The sequence below is a fragment of the Oncorhynchus keta genome, chromosome 13 (genome assembly GCF_023373465.1).
Source record: "Oncorhynchus keta strain PuntledgeMale-10-30-2019 chromosome 13, Oket_V2, whole genome shotgun sequence".
NCBI lineage: Eukaryota > Metazoa > Chordata > Actinopteri > Salmoniformes > Salmonidae > Oncorhynchus > Oncorhynchus keta.
In genome coordinates, this window is record NC_068433.1 from 20,086,120 (window position 1) to 20,105,053 (window position 18,934).

At 43.0% G+C, this 18,934-nt stretch overlaps 1 protein-coding gene across 2 annotated transcripts in view; it reads left to right on the plus strand.

Annotated features, from left to right (window-relative positions):
• LOC118391988 (phospholipid-transporting ATPase ABCA1-like) overlaps nucleotides 1-18,934 on the plus strand; it is a 291,273-nt gene that overhangs the window by 190,723 nt on the left and 81,616 nt on the right. For both annotated transcript variants that reach the window (XM_052459513.1, XM_052459512.1), the window contains exons 33-35: nucleotides 6,498-6,592; nucleotides 6,889-6,994; nucleotides 18,061-18,135. In XM_052459513.1, coding sequence (XP_052315473.1) covers nucleotides 6,498-6,592; nucleotides 6,889-6,994; nucleotides 18,061-18,135 — 276 coding nt within the window. The remainder of the gene's footprint in view (nucleotides 1-6,497; nucleotides 6,593-6,888; nucleotides 6,995-18,060; nucleotides 18,136-18,934) is intronic.

Genomic DNA, 18,934 nt, shown 5'->3' on the forward strand with positions numbered 1-18,934 from the left:
AAAACTTTTAACCGGTAGTGTACTCTGTTTCAGAGAAAACACGGCTCTCTCTATATATTCTGTCTGAGGCGGGTCAGCCAGTCGGGTTCTCAGTTTATCGCGAAGACAGGAATAATGTCTCTCCGGGAAGAAGAAGGGCAGGGGTGTACAGTATGTTTCATGATTAACTACTCTACTCATGGTGTGATTGTGATAACATACAGGGACTCAAGTCCTTTTGTTCACCCGACCTAGAATACCTCACAAGGGGACACGACAAAGCCTATTTCCCCTCAGGAAACTAAAAAGAATTGTTATGGGTCCTGAGATCCGCAAAAGGTTCTACAGCTGCAACATCGAGAGCATCCTGACCTGTTCCATCACTGCCTGGTACGGCATTTACTCGGCCTCCGACCGCAAGGCACTTCGGAGGGTAGTGCGTACGGCTCAGTACATCACTGGGGCAAAGCTGCCTGCCATCCAGGACCTCTACACCAGGCGGTGTTAGAGGAAGGCCCTAAAAATTGTCAAAGTCATAGACTATTCTCTCTACTACCTAACATATATGCCATTTAGCAGACGCTTTTATCCAAAGCGACTTACAGTCATGTGTGCATACATTCTACGTATGGGTGGTCCCGGGAATCGAACCCACTACGCTGGCGTTACAAGCGCCATGCTCTACCAACTGTGCTACAGAAGGACCTCATGGCAAGCAGTACCGGAGTGCTTAGTCTAGGACAAAAAGGCTTCTCAACAGTTTTTACCCCGAAGCCATAAGACTCCTGAACTGGTAACCAAATGGTTACCCGGACTATTTGCATTGTGTGCCCCCCCAACCCCTCTTTTATGCTGCTGCTACTCTCTGTTTATCTTATATGCATAGTCACTTTAACTATACATTCATGTGCATACTACCTCAGTTGGCCCGACCAACCAGTGCTCCTGCACATTGGCTAACCTGGCTATCTGCATTGTGTCCCATCACCCGCCAACCCCTATTTTTACACTTCTGCTAGTCTCTGTTCATCATATATAGTGGGGCAAAAAAAGTATTTAGTCAGCCACCAATTGTGCAAGTTCTCCCACTTAAAAGGATGAGAGGCCTGTAATTTTCATCGTAGGTACACTTCAACTATGACAGACAAAATTAGAAAAAAAATCCAGAAAATCACATTGTAGGATTTTTAATGAATTTATTTGCAAATTATGGTGGAAAATAAGTATTTGGTCACCTACAAACAAGCATGATTTCTGGCTCTCACAGACCTGTAACTCTGTCGTTGAGGCTCCTCTGTCCTCCACTCGTTACCTGTATTACTGTCACCTGTTTGAACTTGTTATCATTATAAAAGTATACATCTTTGTCCCCATGTGCAGCTGCAAACCATAGTCTGGCTTTTTTTATGGCAGTTTTGGAGCAGTGGCTTCTTCCTTGCTGAGCGGCCTTTTAGGTTAGGTCGATATAGGACTTGTTTTACTGTGGATATAGATAATTTTGTGCCTGTTTCCTCCAGCATCCTCACAAGGTCATTTGCTGTTGTTCTGGGATTGATTTGCACTATTCAGACCAAGGTACGTTCATCTCTAGGAGACAGAACGCGTCTCTTCCCTGAGTAGTATGATGGCTGCACGGTCCCATGGTTTTTATACTTGCATATTGTTGTCTGTACGGATGAATGCGGTACCTTCAGGCATTTGGAAATTACTCCCAAGGATGAACCAGACTTGTGGAGATCTATAATTGTTTTCTGAGGTCTTGGCTGATTTCTTTTGATTTTCCCATGATCAAGCAAAGAGGCACTGAGTTTGAAGGTAGGCCTTGAAATACATCCACCGGTACACCTCCAATTGACTCAAATGATGTCAATCAGAAGCTTCTAAAGCCATGGCATCATTTTCTGGAATATTCCAAGCTGTTTAAAGGCACAGTCAATTAAGTGTATGTAAACTTTTGACCCACTGGAATTATGATGCTGTGAAATAATCTGTCTGTAAACAATTGTTGAAAAAATTACTTGTGTCATGCACAAAGTAGATGTCCTAACCGACTTGCCAAAACTATAGTTTGTTAACAAGTCATTTGTGGAGTGGTTGAAAAACGAGTTCGAATGACTCCAACCTAAGTGTATGTAAACTTCCGACTTCAACTGTATATATACTGTATTCTGTCCTATTCCACTGTATTTTAGGATATACCGCTCTGACATTGCTTGTCCTAATATTTATATATTCTTAATTCCATTCATGTAAATTGAAATGTATTGTTAGATGTTACTTGTTAGACATTACTGCACTGTTTGAACTAGAAACATATGCATTTCGCTACACAAGCGGTAACATCTGCTGAACACGTGTTCTGAATGTGACAAATAAAACTATATTTGATTTGATTTGATTCCAGTTTATGCTGGTGATGCTGGTGACCAAGCTGGTCTATGCTGGTCTGCTGGTCTGACCACACTCATTTATCATATTTCCCAGCATGCTCTTTTGTGGTTTGTTTTTATGTCATTTTTGTTTGTTGTGTTTTTGCAGGTACATTGATTGATTAATTAATCATATGCTAAACAAAGATAAATAACATGCATTTTTCTAAACGAATCCATTCTGCTAGTTTGATTTATTGCACCCGTTATTGAAATGTTTGTTCCATTTGACATGGTTTGGGTAGTCTAAGTGATTCTATGTTGGTCAGCAGTGTCCATGGCTGATCCCCAGCAAAAAAACAGAGAAGGGTGGAAACCAAGAAGAAACACTGTAGTCTGGTTACCACCAAACACAAAAAAAAGTCTTGTCACTATGGTAACACAGCAAAGGCTGGACACCATGAAAACATAATGACGGTTGCTTACCAGCAGAAACACAGCGAAGACCGGTCACCAGCAAAAACACAGTGATGGCTGGTCCACAGCAAAACACAACGCCATGAAAGCACAGCGAAGGTATCACGGAAACACAGCAAATGCTGGTCACCAGCAAATATGCTGGGCCAGCCTATGTTGGTCTACTGTATGCTGGCTTTTTCAGCAGGGATGTTCTAAAATAGGCCTTGATATTTGATACTAATTTACTTCTCTTTTTTAATTGGCAGTGCTGCACACTTAACCAGGATGGTTTTAATAACTTGCACTTTGCTTTGGGGGAGTTGTCCTGGCATGGCGTTGTTATTCTATTGTGCATGACCAATTACATTGTATTATCTTCGTAACAGTATGAATCAGAGTTCAGTTTATTGGGAACGGATCTTCCTATTGGCCAGCCTAGGCCTCTCTTTGAGGTAGATAATCAGATAATGAACCACACACACTATGTACTGACAAGTCCTGCAACCTGAATTGTGGTCCTTCTGTGGCTCAGTTGGTAGAGCATGGCGCTTGTAACGCCAGGGTAGTGGGTTCGATTCCCGGGACCACCCATACGTAGAATGTATGCACACATGACTGTAAGTCGCTTTGGATAAAAGCGTCAGCTAAATGGCATATATTATTATATTATTATATTATTCAAGCAGACAGAACCCACGATATGGGTCGGTCACATCTTTGCTCTAAGAGGCTACTGTTGATTTGTCATTTTGGCTTCTACCCCCTAGATCCATTCTAGTGTTAAATGACCTGTCCGAAGCAAAGCGTTCAGCAAGGAAGGGCACATTGGAAAACAAAAGGGAAAAGGTTGTGAGGTTGCAAGATGAGCCAGATGGTGGAATGAGGCCCTGTAAATGTATTTATTTATTTTTAGTAAAACTGCAGCTAGGCAGTGTTGACTTGTAAAGATGGCAATGTCTCTGGCTTATGTTTGTATTATTTTGAACATAACCTTACGTTGGAGGTTGGTCCACTCATTGATATATTAGCGAATGTATTCAAAACATGCACGTAGGCACACAAATGCACGTATCCACTTGCTGCTGCCAACATATACAGAAATTCCTTGTAATTTCCTGCCAACAAGATACGATTTGAGTCACAATCCATCACTTTAGTTCCTAGTATTTACAAATAACTTTACTAGCCGTTACTTTGCCAAAATCCACCTCCACCAACAAGACAGGTGCAGCACTTTTGACAGGAAATAAGAATTACAAGTCATGCATTTCTGAAAATGACAATTAAATGTTGTCTTTTCAAAAACACAAGAAAACAAAATTGACTTGATCATAATTCAGCATTTCTGACGAATCAACAAACTAGATGAGTTAAACTCAGCCTAGGGCTGCATAGCTACAGCAGGTGGTTCACATCGCTTCAAGCAGAACTCTACGTCCCAAAGATTGCATTTGTTTGTGCCAGGTAGAATTGGAAGTTGGTTACTGAGGTTTCCCAAGATACAGAGACTGTGTGCAGAGATTAATAAGAAGCCTATTCTCTTATCGTCTCCAACACCGCGGCGTGCCAGCTTATTCCCCAGATTTGATTACTCTGAGTTTACATTTGCCTCTCTCCTGTTTGCCTCTCCTGTGTGTCGTCAACCTGCCGTCATGTGGTCTAGAGTGGCATACGCGTGTGGAATGAGTGATGTGAAGCATAGAATGCCAAGTGAAGAGAGAGAACGTTCCAGGTAAATAACTGGGATCAGAAGTGGCACGGTGGGAGGAGATATCCGAGGACAGGTTCATTGTAATAATAGAAATAGAATAAAAGAAAGGTATCAAACACATGCTTTGATACTATTTCATTCATTTTTTTTTGTTGCCATTACAACAAACTTTTCCTCTATCTTTCTATGACCTATATAAAACGATGACATGTACGGTGTCCATAGTAGTACACACGCCCATTGAGTGTTGGAAGCAATGTAAACTTATCTGTGGTTTCGATTGGAGGAGGTGAAATGCAGCCAATGCAATTCGACTCTCATGCTGGCTGTCTGAGCTGTGAGCTCAGGCTCATTGTGCACAGTACAGTCAACACTCGAACCATCTGTTTGTTTATTTTGAAGCTCTTGCTGCTCGTAACGGAGACCCAGATTGTTCAACGGTAAACAGTGTGTAGGGTCTCATCTTCTTCCTGTTACAAAACTTCCTAGCTGTTTCACTATTACAGGAACCACATTTTTAACTACATTCAAAATCACATTGTTCATTTTGCAGATAACTAATGGTATACAATGGGTATAGAGTCCAAAGCTACATCAAAGTACTGTATTTTCAACTCATTTGGAATTTTTTTGCAGCTGGCCTGTATCTACAGTTCGACTAGGGGTGGACCTGGAAAGTCTAACTATATAACCAAATAAATCCTGGTTGGATTATTTAGATTACTGGGCACTCATCTGTAAAAACAATAACATAAAACCATTTCAATATGTATCAGGGGGACAGGTAAGCTTTTGGAATGGAACCCCCCTTTCCCCTCTCCCCTCCTAATCAGGCCCCTCGCCCCAACCAAGCTATGAATTAATTAACGAACCAGCGCCTGTTTGCATACAGATCCATGTCATTACCGAACAACAAATAGAAAAGAGGCGTACAAACACTGCTAATCGGTGTGGGGGCGTTTATTTAAACAGTAGTCTCTCTCCGAGTGCAGTGTTTACCCTCGGTTAGCGCGCTAAGCTAGGAACCCAGGGAAGGGTGGAGAGAACACATTTTGTTAAAGGGAGTCAGGTTGGGGGGGTGTAAGGGGCTCGATGCTCGGCTTGGGGAGAGTGTGAGGGAATATGGGAGGGAGGGTCGGGGAGGGGGGTTCTGGATCCTAATTAGCAGTCTCCATGTGCCTTGCCAAGGAATCATCCTAATCAGTTGTGTATCCCGCTGCCCTGAAATGAACTGGGCCAGACAGGGAGGTGCTAGTTGTTGGATGTGGCTATGGAGGATATGTGGACTGGAAACGCACCACTGTGTCGTGTCTTCCCTAATTGTCTGAATGTGCCAATGTATGCAGAGTACGTGCTAATTAGAGCCCTTTGACATTAGCCACAGCTTTGGATGCATCACGGGGACGGGGAAGGTTCCAACAGGCTCATTAATTGACTATTATGATCGGGTTCAGAGTGCTTGGTTTGGTTCCACAGCGCCATGCATATATGAGTTGTTTATGGTTCGAAATGTGGCCGGTGCCACTATCGTGCAATGATGCTTGCATTGATGGAAGTGTTTACAACTCTGTTGTGTTAGGATGGTGGCCATTGTTAAGGCTGAACTTCCGTCAGATTAAGATCAAACGTTTGCACAATACACTATTTGGAACCTGCTGTGTCGGTCAGTTCGTAGAGCAAGGCACTTGCAACGCTGGGGGTCATGGGTTTGATTCCCGTTGGGGCCACCTATACGTAAATTGTGTTGATGTATGACTGTGTCGCTTTGGATAAAAACTGTCTGTAAATGGCATATGCATGGTGCTGCTATTATATCCATTGCTTTGAATGTCAGTTGTTCCACCTTTTTCTCAGAGCCAATGATTGCCTTAGAAGTCTGTATACGGTAGTGAAATGCATGTCACATGTTGATGAGTTCTGGGCTAAAGAAAACCTATGTATGTTAGAAGTAATAACATTTCTTTGTCATGTATTTCCAGAGGATCCAGAATACTACGGACACACTACAGGACCTGACAGGGAGGAACATGTCAGACTTCCTCTTGAAGACGTATGAGAAAGCAGGCAAAAAAAGGTACTTTCACTCTGTGCTCGGTAGCACTTACATAACTTTGAATGTTCAGACATGATGCCAACAATGTGACCGAAGTTGTTATCTGAGATAGCGTGTAATGTCAAGTTCTACGTCCCACTAATTATAACTCATGAGTCAAGAGTCAAATTAAATGGCACTGTGTGTTGTTTCTGTATGTGTGTGTCTGCATGTGTGTGAATTTATTTGTGTGTTTGTGTGTCCATGCTTGTTCATATCTTATTCATTTGCACTCTGATCTTTGCCCGCACCCCTGCCACCACTACCCACCACTCAAGGTACGGAGGGATTTCCGTTGGAGGAGTTAACTCCCAAGTCAGGATGACTGAACCGGAAATTGAAGCTGTAATCAGGGATTTGAAAAGCCTATTCAATTCCCCCCAGGTATGCTATGGATATTGGGATAGTGGTGGCCTTACTGCCAGCTGTGGAACAGCTTGACTTCTGAGGGAAAACGCATTGATTTAATATCTTCCCGTGTGGGAGGATAAAGGTACATTTGCTGTGGTTGAAAGCCAGAAGGGATCTACGGAGATCTCAATTCACAGAGGTGCTTGGAATGTTGTTTATCTGCATTCGATTATGCATGGACGTAAGAAACCAATCACTAACGCTAAGCTTGTGCTCTTTTTGAAACACGAGATCGAATCTGCTTGAGTGACTCTTGAATTTCAGACTCTTGAATTTCAACACATTACCTTCAAATCAAACTGGAAGGAAAGTTAAAACCCAGATAGACTTTGGGTGTCCATGGAAACTGGGTATGATTGTCTCAGATGCATCTAACATATTTACTTCTTCTCAACACATTCAAACAAGTGTATACACACCCCCTCCTATCTATCTATCTATCTATCTATCTATCTATCTATCTATCTATCTATCTATCTATCTATCTATCTATCTATCTATCTATCTAACACACACACACACACACACACACACACACACACACACACACACACACACACACACACACACACACACACACACACACACACACACACACACACACACACACACACACACACACACACACACACACACACACACACACACACACACACACACACAGTAGCCTTTGCAGGTCCATCAACCCATTCAAATAATGGACCTCAAACTTTTAAAAAAGGCAAAAAAAAGGCAAATGAAGTCATACAATCAAGATCAGTGTTACTCTCCCATGGGTGTATTAACCATCCTTCTCCGGGGCACTTCTCCAGGCTCTGGATTCTCCACACTAACACGACTTTGACTCACAGCCGCAGTTATGATGTAACTCTAATGGCTGAACATCAGCCGTTCCCAGCTCTGTGCCTTTCCCTTTATAAAGCGGGATATGTCTGGCTGGCTGACTGTGGTTGAGTCCCAAATTGTACCCCTTGGGCCCTGGTCAAAATAAGTGCACTACAAAGTGAATAGAGTCAATTTGGGACACAACCTGTGTCTGCTGAGGTTGCAGACAGAGAAAGAACAGTATACAGTGTACTTTAGCAGTGGAATCTCCTCAGAGGAGGAAGGGGAGGACCTTTCTTCTCAGTGAAGTTCTTAAAATTAGTGAAACATTAAAGTTATCCTTTTTTAGATAAAACTATACTAAATATATTCACGTCACCAAATAATTGATTCAATCACACTGTTTTGCCATGAAGGTCTACAGTAGCCTCAACAGCACTCTGTAGAGTGGCGTCATGATAAGTTCAGCTAGGTTCCGTCCTCCTCTTGGTACATTGACTATAATACAAAACCGAGGAGGCTTGTGGTTCTCACCCCCTTCCATAAACATTCACAATAATTATGACAACCTCTGGAGGAGGTTTTCCAACCTATCAGAGCTCTTACAGCAAAAACTGAAAGGTTTCGCACCAAATCAAAATATCAGAGAATGAATCTATTACTGAAAGCATAACCTATAGCTAGCACTGCAGTGCATAAAATGTGGTGAGTGGTTGACTCAAAAAGGGAAAGACAATAGTTGAACAGTTTTGAATAAATTAGAAGCAAGAGAAGAAGAGAGATTTTGTTGTATTTTTTTTTCATTTCCGCTTTTTCTTATTTAGCTATCACATGCATCTAAAGTTCAAGATCAGCAGTGTTGCTACTCTCCCTAGGAGTGGCCATCCAGCAAAGATGACTGCCCAGAGCACAGAGCAGAATGCTCAATGAGGTTAAGAAGAATCCTCGAGTTTCAGCTAAAGACTTGCTAACATCTCAGCTGACAATTCTACCATACGTAAAACACTTAACAAGAATGGTGTTCATGGGAGGACACCATGGAAGAAGCCACTGCACTCCAAAAAAAAACCTTGCTGCACGTCTGAAGTTCGCAAAAGAGCACCTGGATATTCTGTGGACAGATGAAACTAAAGTTGAGTTGTTTGGAAGGGGACACACAATAAAAAGCCACAGCACACCAACATCCTCATCCCAGCTATAAAGTATGGTGGAGGGAGCATTATGGTTTGGGGCTGCTTTGCTACCTCAGGGCCTGGACAGCTTGCTATCATCGACTGGAAAAATGAATTCCCAAATTTATCAAGACATTTTTCAGAAACATTTAAAGCTATCTGTCTGCCAATTGAAGCTCAACAAAAGTCAGGTGATGCAACAGGACAATAATCCAAAACACAGAAGTAAATCAACAACAGAATGGCTTCAACAGAAGAAAATGTGCCTTCTGGAGTGGCCCACTCAGAGTCCTGACCTCAACCTGATTGAGATGCTGTGGCATGACCTCGAGTACGGTTCACCCCAGACATCCCAAGAATATTGCAGAACTGAAACAGTTTTGTAAAGAGGAATGGTCCAAAATTCCTCCTGACCAATGCACAGGTCTGATCCGCAACTACAGAAAACGTTTGGTTGAGGTTATTACTGCCAAAGGAGGTTCAAACAATTTGTAACGTTCTGGGTGTCGGGAGTGTGAAGTCAGGCACAGGAAAACAGATAGTTCAATATAGTTCTCTTTTAATGCACACACGGTGAACAACGGCCACCCCACGAAACACTGGGTGCTCAAGACAAATGCCCCAGACACGGGGGACGAAAACAGTCCAGCAAACTCCACGAACATAAACCAACACGTTGGTCTACACCAAACACAAAGGTTACAATAATTAATCCCGCACAAAGAAACGGGCGGGCCGGCTGACTAATAAAGCCCAACTAATTAGAACAAACTCAAAACAGGTGTAATCAATAAACACATAAGGAGGGGGAAAAAATAATCAGTGGCAGCTAGTAGGCCGGCGATGACGACCGCCGAGCGCCACCCGAACGGGAAGGGGAGCCACCTTCGGCTGGAGTTGTGACACAATTATTAAATTCAAGGGTTCACATACATTTCCTACCCTGCACTGTGAATGTATACACTGTGTGCTCAATAAAGACATGAACACATATAATTGTTTGTGTGTTATTAGTTTAAGCAGACTGTGTTTGTCTATTGTTGTGACTTAGATGAAGATCAGATCAAATTTTATGACCAATTTATGCAGAAATCCAGGTAATTCCAAAGGGTTCACATACTTTTTCTTGCCACTGTACAGGGGGAACCGGTACAGAGTCAATGTGCGTGGCACAGGTTAGTTGAGGTAATTGAGGTAATATGTACATGTAGGTAGAGTTAAAGTGACTGCATAGATAATAAACAGACAGTAGCAGTGTAAAAAGAGGGGAGGAGGCAATGCAAATAGTCAGGGTAGCCATTTGATTAGCTGTTCAGGAGTCTTATGGCTTGGGGGAAGAAGCTGTTAAGAAGCCTTTTGGACCTAGACTTGGCGCTCCGGTACTGCTTGCTGTGCGGTAGCAGAGAGAACAGTCTATGACTAGGGTGGCTGGAGTCTTTGACAATCTTTAGGGCCTTCCTCTAACACCGCCTAGTATAGAGGTCCTGGTTGGCAGGAAGCTTGGCCCCAGTGAAGTACTGGGCCATACGCATGCCCTCTGTCGTGCCTTGTGGTCGCAGGCCGAGCAGTTGGCATACCAGGCAGTGATGCAACCAGTCAGGATGCTCTCGATGGTGCAGCTGTAGAACTTTTTGAGGATCTGAGGACCCATGCCAAATCTTTTCAGTCTCCTGAGGGAGAATATAATTTGTCATGCCCTCTTCACGACTATCTTGGTGTGTTTGGACCATGATAGTTTGTTGGTGATGTGGACACCAAGGATCTTGAAGCTCTCAAACTGCTCCACTATATTCCCGTCGATGAGATTGGGGGCGTGCTCGGTCCTCCTTTTCCTGTAGTCCACAATCAGTCCTCCATGACTAGTGGTCCTCCATGAGTAGTGCTGCTAATAAGTCCTTCGTTTTGGGATCACGCTCAGGTAAAACAATTTGGCTGATCTCTATTTCCATATTTTCCAAGTCCTATTCTTGAAGATCAAGGGTTATAACATTTATTGGAATGACTGTAATTCTGATACTTTGGTTTGTAATGTAAAGATATAATTTAATTGTATTATTATACATTGTAGAAAGCGATGGGTTAGATGAAGTGTACATAAGCAACCCATAAAGTAAAATTTAACATCCATAAATGGGCATCTATATAAACTGTAATATTGATTTATCCTGCAATATATGTCGTTCAAATGGTAACATACATTTTTGTCTTCTTCTAATACCTCTTAAGCGGATTATGTTACTGAGTTTGGGTAACCCAAAAGTTACGTTACTGATTACAATTTTGGACAGGTAACTAGTAACTGTAACTGATTACATTTAGAAAGTAACCAGGGCTCCCGAGTGGCCGCGATTGGGAGTGCCATAGGGTGGCGCACAATTGGCCCAGTGTTGTCCGGGTTTGGACAGTTTAGGCCGCCATTGTAAATAAGAATTTGATCTTGACTGAATTGCATATGACGTTAATATGGTGTCAACGATGTAGGTAGGCTGTGTGTAGTGGTTAGAGGTTATGATATAAAGGTTTGGCTTGGATCGTTTTTTTAGTCTGGTCACAGACAACTGATGTGTTTTGCACATCAGCTACAAGTGAAGAAAAAGGGGGGAGGAGAGCACATAGATGCGAGAAGTAATTATACAACGATCAAAGGGATCATGCTGTTTGTATGTGGCTGCTTGGAAAGTGAACTGCGTTTGCATGTGATCAGGAGTGTATTAATTCCACCAATTCTGTTGAAAACAGAAGAAAACGGAACGAGGGAAAGAGGTAAAACATATCTGAATTTGTCCAATAGAATCTCTCATTTGCAACTGTTGGACTAATGATTACACCCTAGATCAGATATATGCAGGTTTTGAATGTGTCAATGACTCTCACCTTGATTACAAAAATGCATCTCGACCTGTGCTCCTACCTTGTAAACTTTCATTCGTAGGCTAGGTTGTAGCATCTTCATGATGGGTATAGGGAAAATTGGAGTATCATGTAGTAGCCTAAACCTATCAAAGTTACATTGAGCTGGGTGAATGGAATATGAATGACATCCAATATATATATATATTTTTCACCTTTATTTAACTAGGTAGGCCAGTTGAGAACATATTCTCATTTACAACTGCGACCTGGCCAAGATAAAGCAAAGCAGTGCGACAAAAACAACAACACAGAGTTACACATGGGATAAACAATCGTACAGTCAATAACACAGTAGAAAAATCTGTATACGGTGTGTGCAAATTAAATTAGGAGGTAAGGCAATAAATAGGCCAATAGTGGCAAAGTAATTACAATTTAGAAATGTACACTGGATTGATATATGTGCAGATTGTAACGGCGTTCATCTGTTGAAGGAGAGTCGGACCAAAATGCAGCGTGGTGGTTACTCATGTTCTTTAATGAAGAATTGCGATACATTAAATATATATATAATATAAACTATAAATATACAAAAACAACAAACGGAACGAGAAAACCTATCTGGTGAACACTACACAGAGACAGGAACAATCACCCACGAAAACACTCACAGAATATGGCTGCCTAAATATGGTTCCCAATCAGAGACAACGAAAAATCACCTGACTCTGATTGAGAACCGCCTCAGGCAGCCATAGACTAATTAGTCACCTCACAAAACCCCAAGACAAAAACACACCACAATAACCCATGTCACACCCTGGCCTGACCAAATATATAAAGAAAACACAAAATACTAAGACCAAGGCGTGACACAGATGAGGATGTCCAAGCAGAAATAGTGGTGTGCAAAAGAGCATAAAACAAATATGGGGATGAGGTAGGTAGTTGGTTGGATGGATGGGCTATTTACAGATGGGCCATTTACAGATGGGCTGTGTACAGCTGCAGCGATCAGTAAGCTGCTCTGACAGCTGATGCTTAAAGTTAGTGAGGGAGATATAATTCTCCAGCTTCAGTGATTTTTGCGATTCATTCCAATCATTGGCAGCAGAGAACTGGAAGGAAAGGCGGCCAAATGAGGTGTTGGCTTTGGGGATGACCAGTGAAATATACCTGCTGGAACGCGTTCTACGGGTGCGTGTTGCTATGGTGACCAGTGAGCTGAGATAAGACTTGCAAAGACTTATAGATGACTTGGAGCCAGTGGGTTTGGCGATGAATATGTAGCGAGGACCAGTCTGTGATAGACTGCATCCAATTTGCTGAGTAGAGTGTTGGAGGCTGTTTTGTAAATTACATCGTCGAAGTCAAGGATCGGTAGGATAGTCCGTTTTTTTACGAGGGTATGTTTGGCAGCATGGGTGAAGGAGACTTTGTTGCGAAAAAGGAAGCCGATTCTAGATTTTCCCTATACCCATCATGAAGATGCTACAACCTTTGGATTGGAGATGCTTAATGTGAGTCTGGAAGGAGAGTTTACAGTTTAACCAGACACCTAGGTATTTGTAGTTGTCAACATAAGTCAGAACCGTCCAGAGTAGTGATGGTAGTCAGGCGGGTGGGTGCGGGCAGTGATCGGTTGAAGAGCATGCATTTCATTTTACTAGCATTTAAAAGCAGTTGTAGGCCACGGAAGGAGTGTTGTATGGCGTTGAAGCTCATTTGGACGTTTGTTAACACAGTGTCCAAAGAATGGCCAGATGTATACAGAATGCTGTCGTCTGCGTGGAGGTGGATCAGAGAATCACCCACAGCAAGAGCGACAACATTGATATATACAGAGAAAAGAGTCCTCCCGAGTATTAAACCCTGTGGCACCCCATAGAGACTGCTAGAGGTCCAGACAACAGACCCTCCGATTTGACACACTGAACTCTATCTGAGAAGTAGTGAACCAGGCCAGCCAGTCAGAAACCAAGGCTGTTGAGTCTGCCAATAAGAATACGGTGATTGACAGAGTCGGAAGCATTGGCCAGGTCGATGAAGACGGCTGCACAGTACTGTCTTTTATCGATGGCGGTTATGATATCATTTAGGACCTTGAGCATGGCTGAGGTGCACCTGTGACCAGCTAGGAAACCAGATTGCAGAAGGTACGGTGGGATTCGAAATGGTCGGTGATCTGTTTGTTCACTTGGCTTTCAAAGACTTTAGAAAGGCAGGACGGATATAGGTCTATAACAGTTTGGGTCTAGAGTGTCTCCCCCTTTGAAGAGGGGGATGACCACGGCCGCTTTCCAATCTATAGGAATCTCAGACGATAGGAAAGAAAGGTGGAACAGGCTAGTAATAGGGGTTGCAACAATGGTGGCAGATCATTTTATGAAGAGAGGTTCCAGATTATCTGGCCCAGCTGATTTGTAGGGATCCAGATTTTGCAGCTCTTTCCGTACATCAGCTGTCTGGATTTGGGTGAAGATGAAGCGGGCGGGGGCTTGGGCCAGTTGCTGCGGGGGGTGCAGAGATGTTGGCCGGAGTTGGGGTAGCCAGGTGGAAAGCATGGCCAGCCGTAGAGAATTGGTTATTTAAATTCTCAATTATCGTGGATTTATCAGTGGTGACAGTGTTTCCTAGTCTCAGAGCAGTGGGCAGCTGGGAGGTGGTATTCTTATTCTCCATGGACTTTACCGTGTCCCTAAACTTTTTGGAATTAGTGCTGCAGGATGCAAATTTCTGTTTGAAAAAGCTAGCCTTTGCTTTCCTAACTGACTGTGTGTATTGGTTACTGACTTCCCTGAAAAGTTGCATATCATGGACACTATTTGATGCTAGTGCAGTGCGCCACAGGGTGTAATAGAAATACGGTCATGCTCCTAAAACAAAGAATCATCCGCCCTCAGTGGCAATCTTTACCAAGGATCACTTTCAGTGCTCGGTTGTCTCCAGCAAGTCTGCCCCCAAAGAATTTGATTAGCTGGTTTTAAGCATTAAACTTTCAAATAGCTCTTTGTTGACAGTTGCTGGGTGTTATCGTCCTCCATCCGCACCGGCCTGTACCGTAAATGCCGTAAGCTCTCTCCTGGCCCCTTGTACTAAGTCTGAATTTGTCCTGCTAGGTGACTTAAGCTGGGACATGCTTAAACCACCTGATCAAGTCCTAAAGCAATGGGACTCCCTAAATCTTTCTCAGATTATCACCAATCCCACAAGGTATGACTCCAAACACCCAGAAAACATTATCCTCAGAAATAATCCTGCTAGGTATCAGTCTGGTGTATTCTGTAATGACCTTAGTGATCACTGTTTTACAGCGTGTGTTCGTAATGGCTGCTCAGTGAAACAACCTGTCCGGATTTGTCATAGACGCTTGCTAAAGAACTAATGAGCAATCCTTCCTTCATGATCTGGCCTCTGTAAAATGGTATAGAATCAGTTTGATCCCCTCTGTCAAAGACGCTTGGACCTTCTTTTTTAATATTTTCAGTGGTATTGTTAACAAACACGCCCCCATGAAGGAAATGAGAATTAAAAACAGGTTCAGCCCCTGGTTCGACCGTGATCTTGCGGAGTTCTCCACCCCAAGAATTGCATTTGGCAAAAGGCTCTCCACACACGTACTCAGGCTGACTGGCTATCGTTCAGGCAAATTAGAAATAAGTGCACTCAGGCTATCCGGAAGGCCAAAGTTAGTTACTTTAACGAGCAGTTCTCTCTCTGTGGGTCTAACCCCAAGATGTTCTGGAAAACTGTTAAAGACCTGGAGAATAAACCCTCAGAAACAGCTGCCCATGTCCCTTAATGTTGATGATGTGGTTGTTACTGACAAGAAGCACATGGCTGAACTTTTTAATCACCACTTCATTAAGTCAGGACTCCTATTTGACTCAGCCATGCCTCCTTGCCCGTCCAACATTTCCTCATCTCCCACTCCTTCTAACATGACTATCCCGATGCTTCTCCCTCTTTTTACCCTGCCCCACTACAAAGTTTCTCCATGTAGGCAGTCACTGAGTCCGAGGTGCTAAAGGAGCTCCTTAAACTTGACCCCAAAGTTGGGGGTCAAGTTTGGGTCAGAAGGGTCAGATGGTTTAGACCCTTTCTTCTTTAAGTTCCTGACCCTATCATCGCCAAGCCTATCTCCACCTTTTTTAACCTGCTTCTCCTTTCTGAGGAGGTTCCCATTGCTTGGAAGGCAAGCTGATCCTAACTGACTGTTATAGGCCTATTTCTATTTTGCCCTGTTTATCAAAAGTGTTGGAAAAACCTGTCAACTATCAATGTCTATAGTATTCTCTCTGGTATGCAGTCTGGTTTCTGTGCAGGTTATGGAAGTGTCACTGCAACCTTAAAGGTCCTCAATGATGTCACCATTGCCCTTGATTCTAAGCAATATTGTGCTACTATTTTTATTGACTTGGCCAAAGCTTTTGATTAAGGTAGACCATTCCGTTCTTGTGGGCCGGCTAAGGAGTATTGGTGTCTCTGGGGGGTCTTTGGCCTGGTTTGCTAACTACCTCTCTCAAAGAGTGCAGTGTATAAAGTCAGAAAATCTGCAAAGTTGAAATTGAAATGAGACTCATGTGGCAAAGCATTCTGGGATCGAATAGGATGAGGAAGGAAGATATTACGACATGGCAAAAACAAAACACACCATGCTTGAAGACAATTAGGAAAGACTAGTCAATAAAGTAGTGTTTTGAGTGCCAAAACAGCTTTCTCATCACGCACTTGACAGAACGCATCGTGCCACCATTGTATCGCTGGCTGTGGCTGTGTGGGTGTCCGGGTCATTGGCCATATGAGCACCATCGCCCTTGAGGAGGAAGTCGTTTCATAAGGGATAAGCATCAGTAAACGTTTGCCGTAATTCCCTTACCCCCCGTGTCTCCCGCCACGTGCCTTCCCGTCTGCAACAGAAACAATGCCAGTGGAATGAGGAGCTAATCCTCAGGAAGAACCCATTCCAATGTCGTGCCCACTATGGTGCCATCCTGCGCCAGCACCTTTACTCCCTCCATCTCACCCCCCTCCGGTTTCCTCCTCCCTCACTCCCCATTCTCCAAAAGGGAGAAGTTTAATTTTTTTTTTTTTTTTTTTACTTCAGTTCATTTAGTAAATACTTTATCACTTATTTTTCTTGAAACTGCATTGTTGGTTTAGGCCTTGTAAGTAAGCATTTCACTGTAAGGTCTACCTACACCTGTTGTATTCGGTGATTGTGACAAATACATTTTGATTTGAAAAGCTAATTATGTTAAAAATCTTGGAGAAAGGCAGAATTACAGACATAAAAAAGGGCTTGTAGTTCCTGAGTTCATTACTAATAAATTAGATGGTCGGTGTTCTGTGTTTCTCCTAAATAGAGAGACGATGAGTAGAGTGTGCAAACACTCCCTCCTCCTTTCTCTTGCTCCCTGTTTTTCTCCCTCTCTCTACTCTCTCCCTCCCTCCTTTTCTCCTTCCCCTGTCCCTCTCTTCCTACCTCTCGTATCGTAGGCTTTTGATTTGAGTCGCCTGCAGACCGAAGGAACCATTTGCATTTATATGACACGTGTAATGCGTGCAGTGTGCACCGGGCCAGGCTGAACTGGACCTGGGCACAGGCGTGACGACGGGCCATCACAAATCACACGGTTCTCAGCAGCACTCATCCCAAGGCCCATTTCACATGAAACATGACCATAGTGTTTTTTTTTTTTAACGCAACCCATGTGGCCAACCCACACCTGGTCCTGCACCTCCACTGTGTTATATGTTAGAACACCATGTGGAGGAATTTCCATAGTGAGAAAAGAGAAGAAATATTGTAAAAAGAGAAAGGAGAGAGGTGCAAGTGGAAGGCAGTGCTGGGTTGGCGAAATAATTTGGCTCCAACGTTGACCCATTCGGTTCCCACTCCCACCTGCCCTCTATAGCGCTAATACCCAGGGGTCATATGTATCAAGCAGTGGAGAGGGAGGGGGGCAGCTGAAGTCAGTGCTGCAGGTTTGCTGAAATAACAAGCCTAATAATGTTACTTCTCCAGCCTATATAAAATACATAAATAAGTGGGCCTCAGCAATATAGAGAGAATGCTGTTCCGTGATGTTTTGCATTTCCAAGAGGATATGTATTTTCCCAAGTGTGTCCAATTAAGCCTTGTTCTCTTGTTATTATTATTAGTATTATTATTCTCTCCTTCATTAGGATAACACGACTGAGCAGATCCTTCTGAACGCCGAGACGCTCCTGAAAGAGCTGGGGACCAGGGATAACGTCAAGGTATTGTATCAGTCTTCATCTTCAGGCTTCGAGACTCAGAGGCTCCTCACCATTTCTGCTTGGTCATCATCATGAGTGCTTTGTGAGAGGATACAGTATCAGGTATAGTCCAACGCTGGTACACAGATCATTCTCTGCCTTTGTAGAGCGATGCTAATCACAAATCATACAAGACAAGCCCATCTCCTGGGTTTTACATGCAATCTGAGCTGCATCTGAATCACTTAATTCCCATCACAGACACCTAAACTGGATAGGGAGTGGTTGAGTGGTTCAAATGACTTCATAAATGTATTATTCAGACGGAGATCCTCCATTGAGACAAGATAAAGCAGCGAAAAGAAGAATTGCACAGTGCAAAGTGGATCCTGTTAGCATTATGATGTTATACTTTTCCAATGGATTCAACAGCAGCCTTTATGGTTGATGCTTGATGCAATTAGACCGCTTGAATTCTGTGTTAGCAGTGTTAACTTAGCCAGCCTCATACTGTTCTTTATAGCATTAACTTCCACTCTCTTCCACTCTTTTGATGTCCACCATGTTTGATGTATCTAATGGGAGTCTAGCAACAGGTCTCCCCGGGGTTGAGGAAAAAGGAATCCAGTGCATTGTGGAATTTATTAAAAGAAGCTGCCGTCAAAATAACTTAAGCACTTGCGTTGTATAAACCAAAATGGCATTTTTTGTCTGTGCAATTGTTTAAGTCGCTAATACTGTAGTCAACCACAAATATCTTCGGGGAGTGTATGTGGAGATTGTGAGAGACACAAAAAGTGTGAGTGTGCACATGAATGTG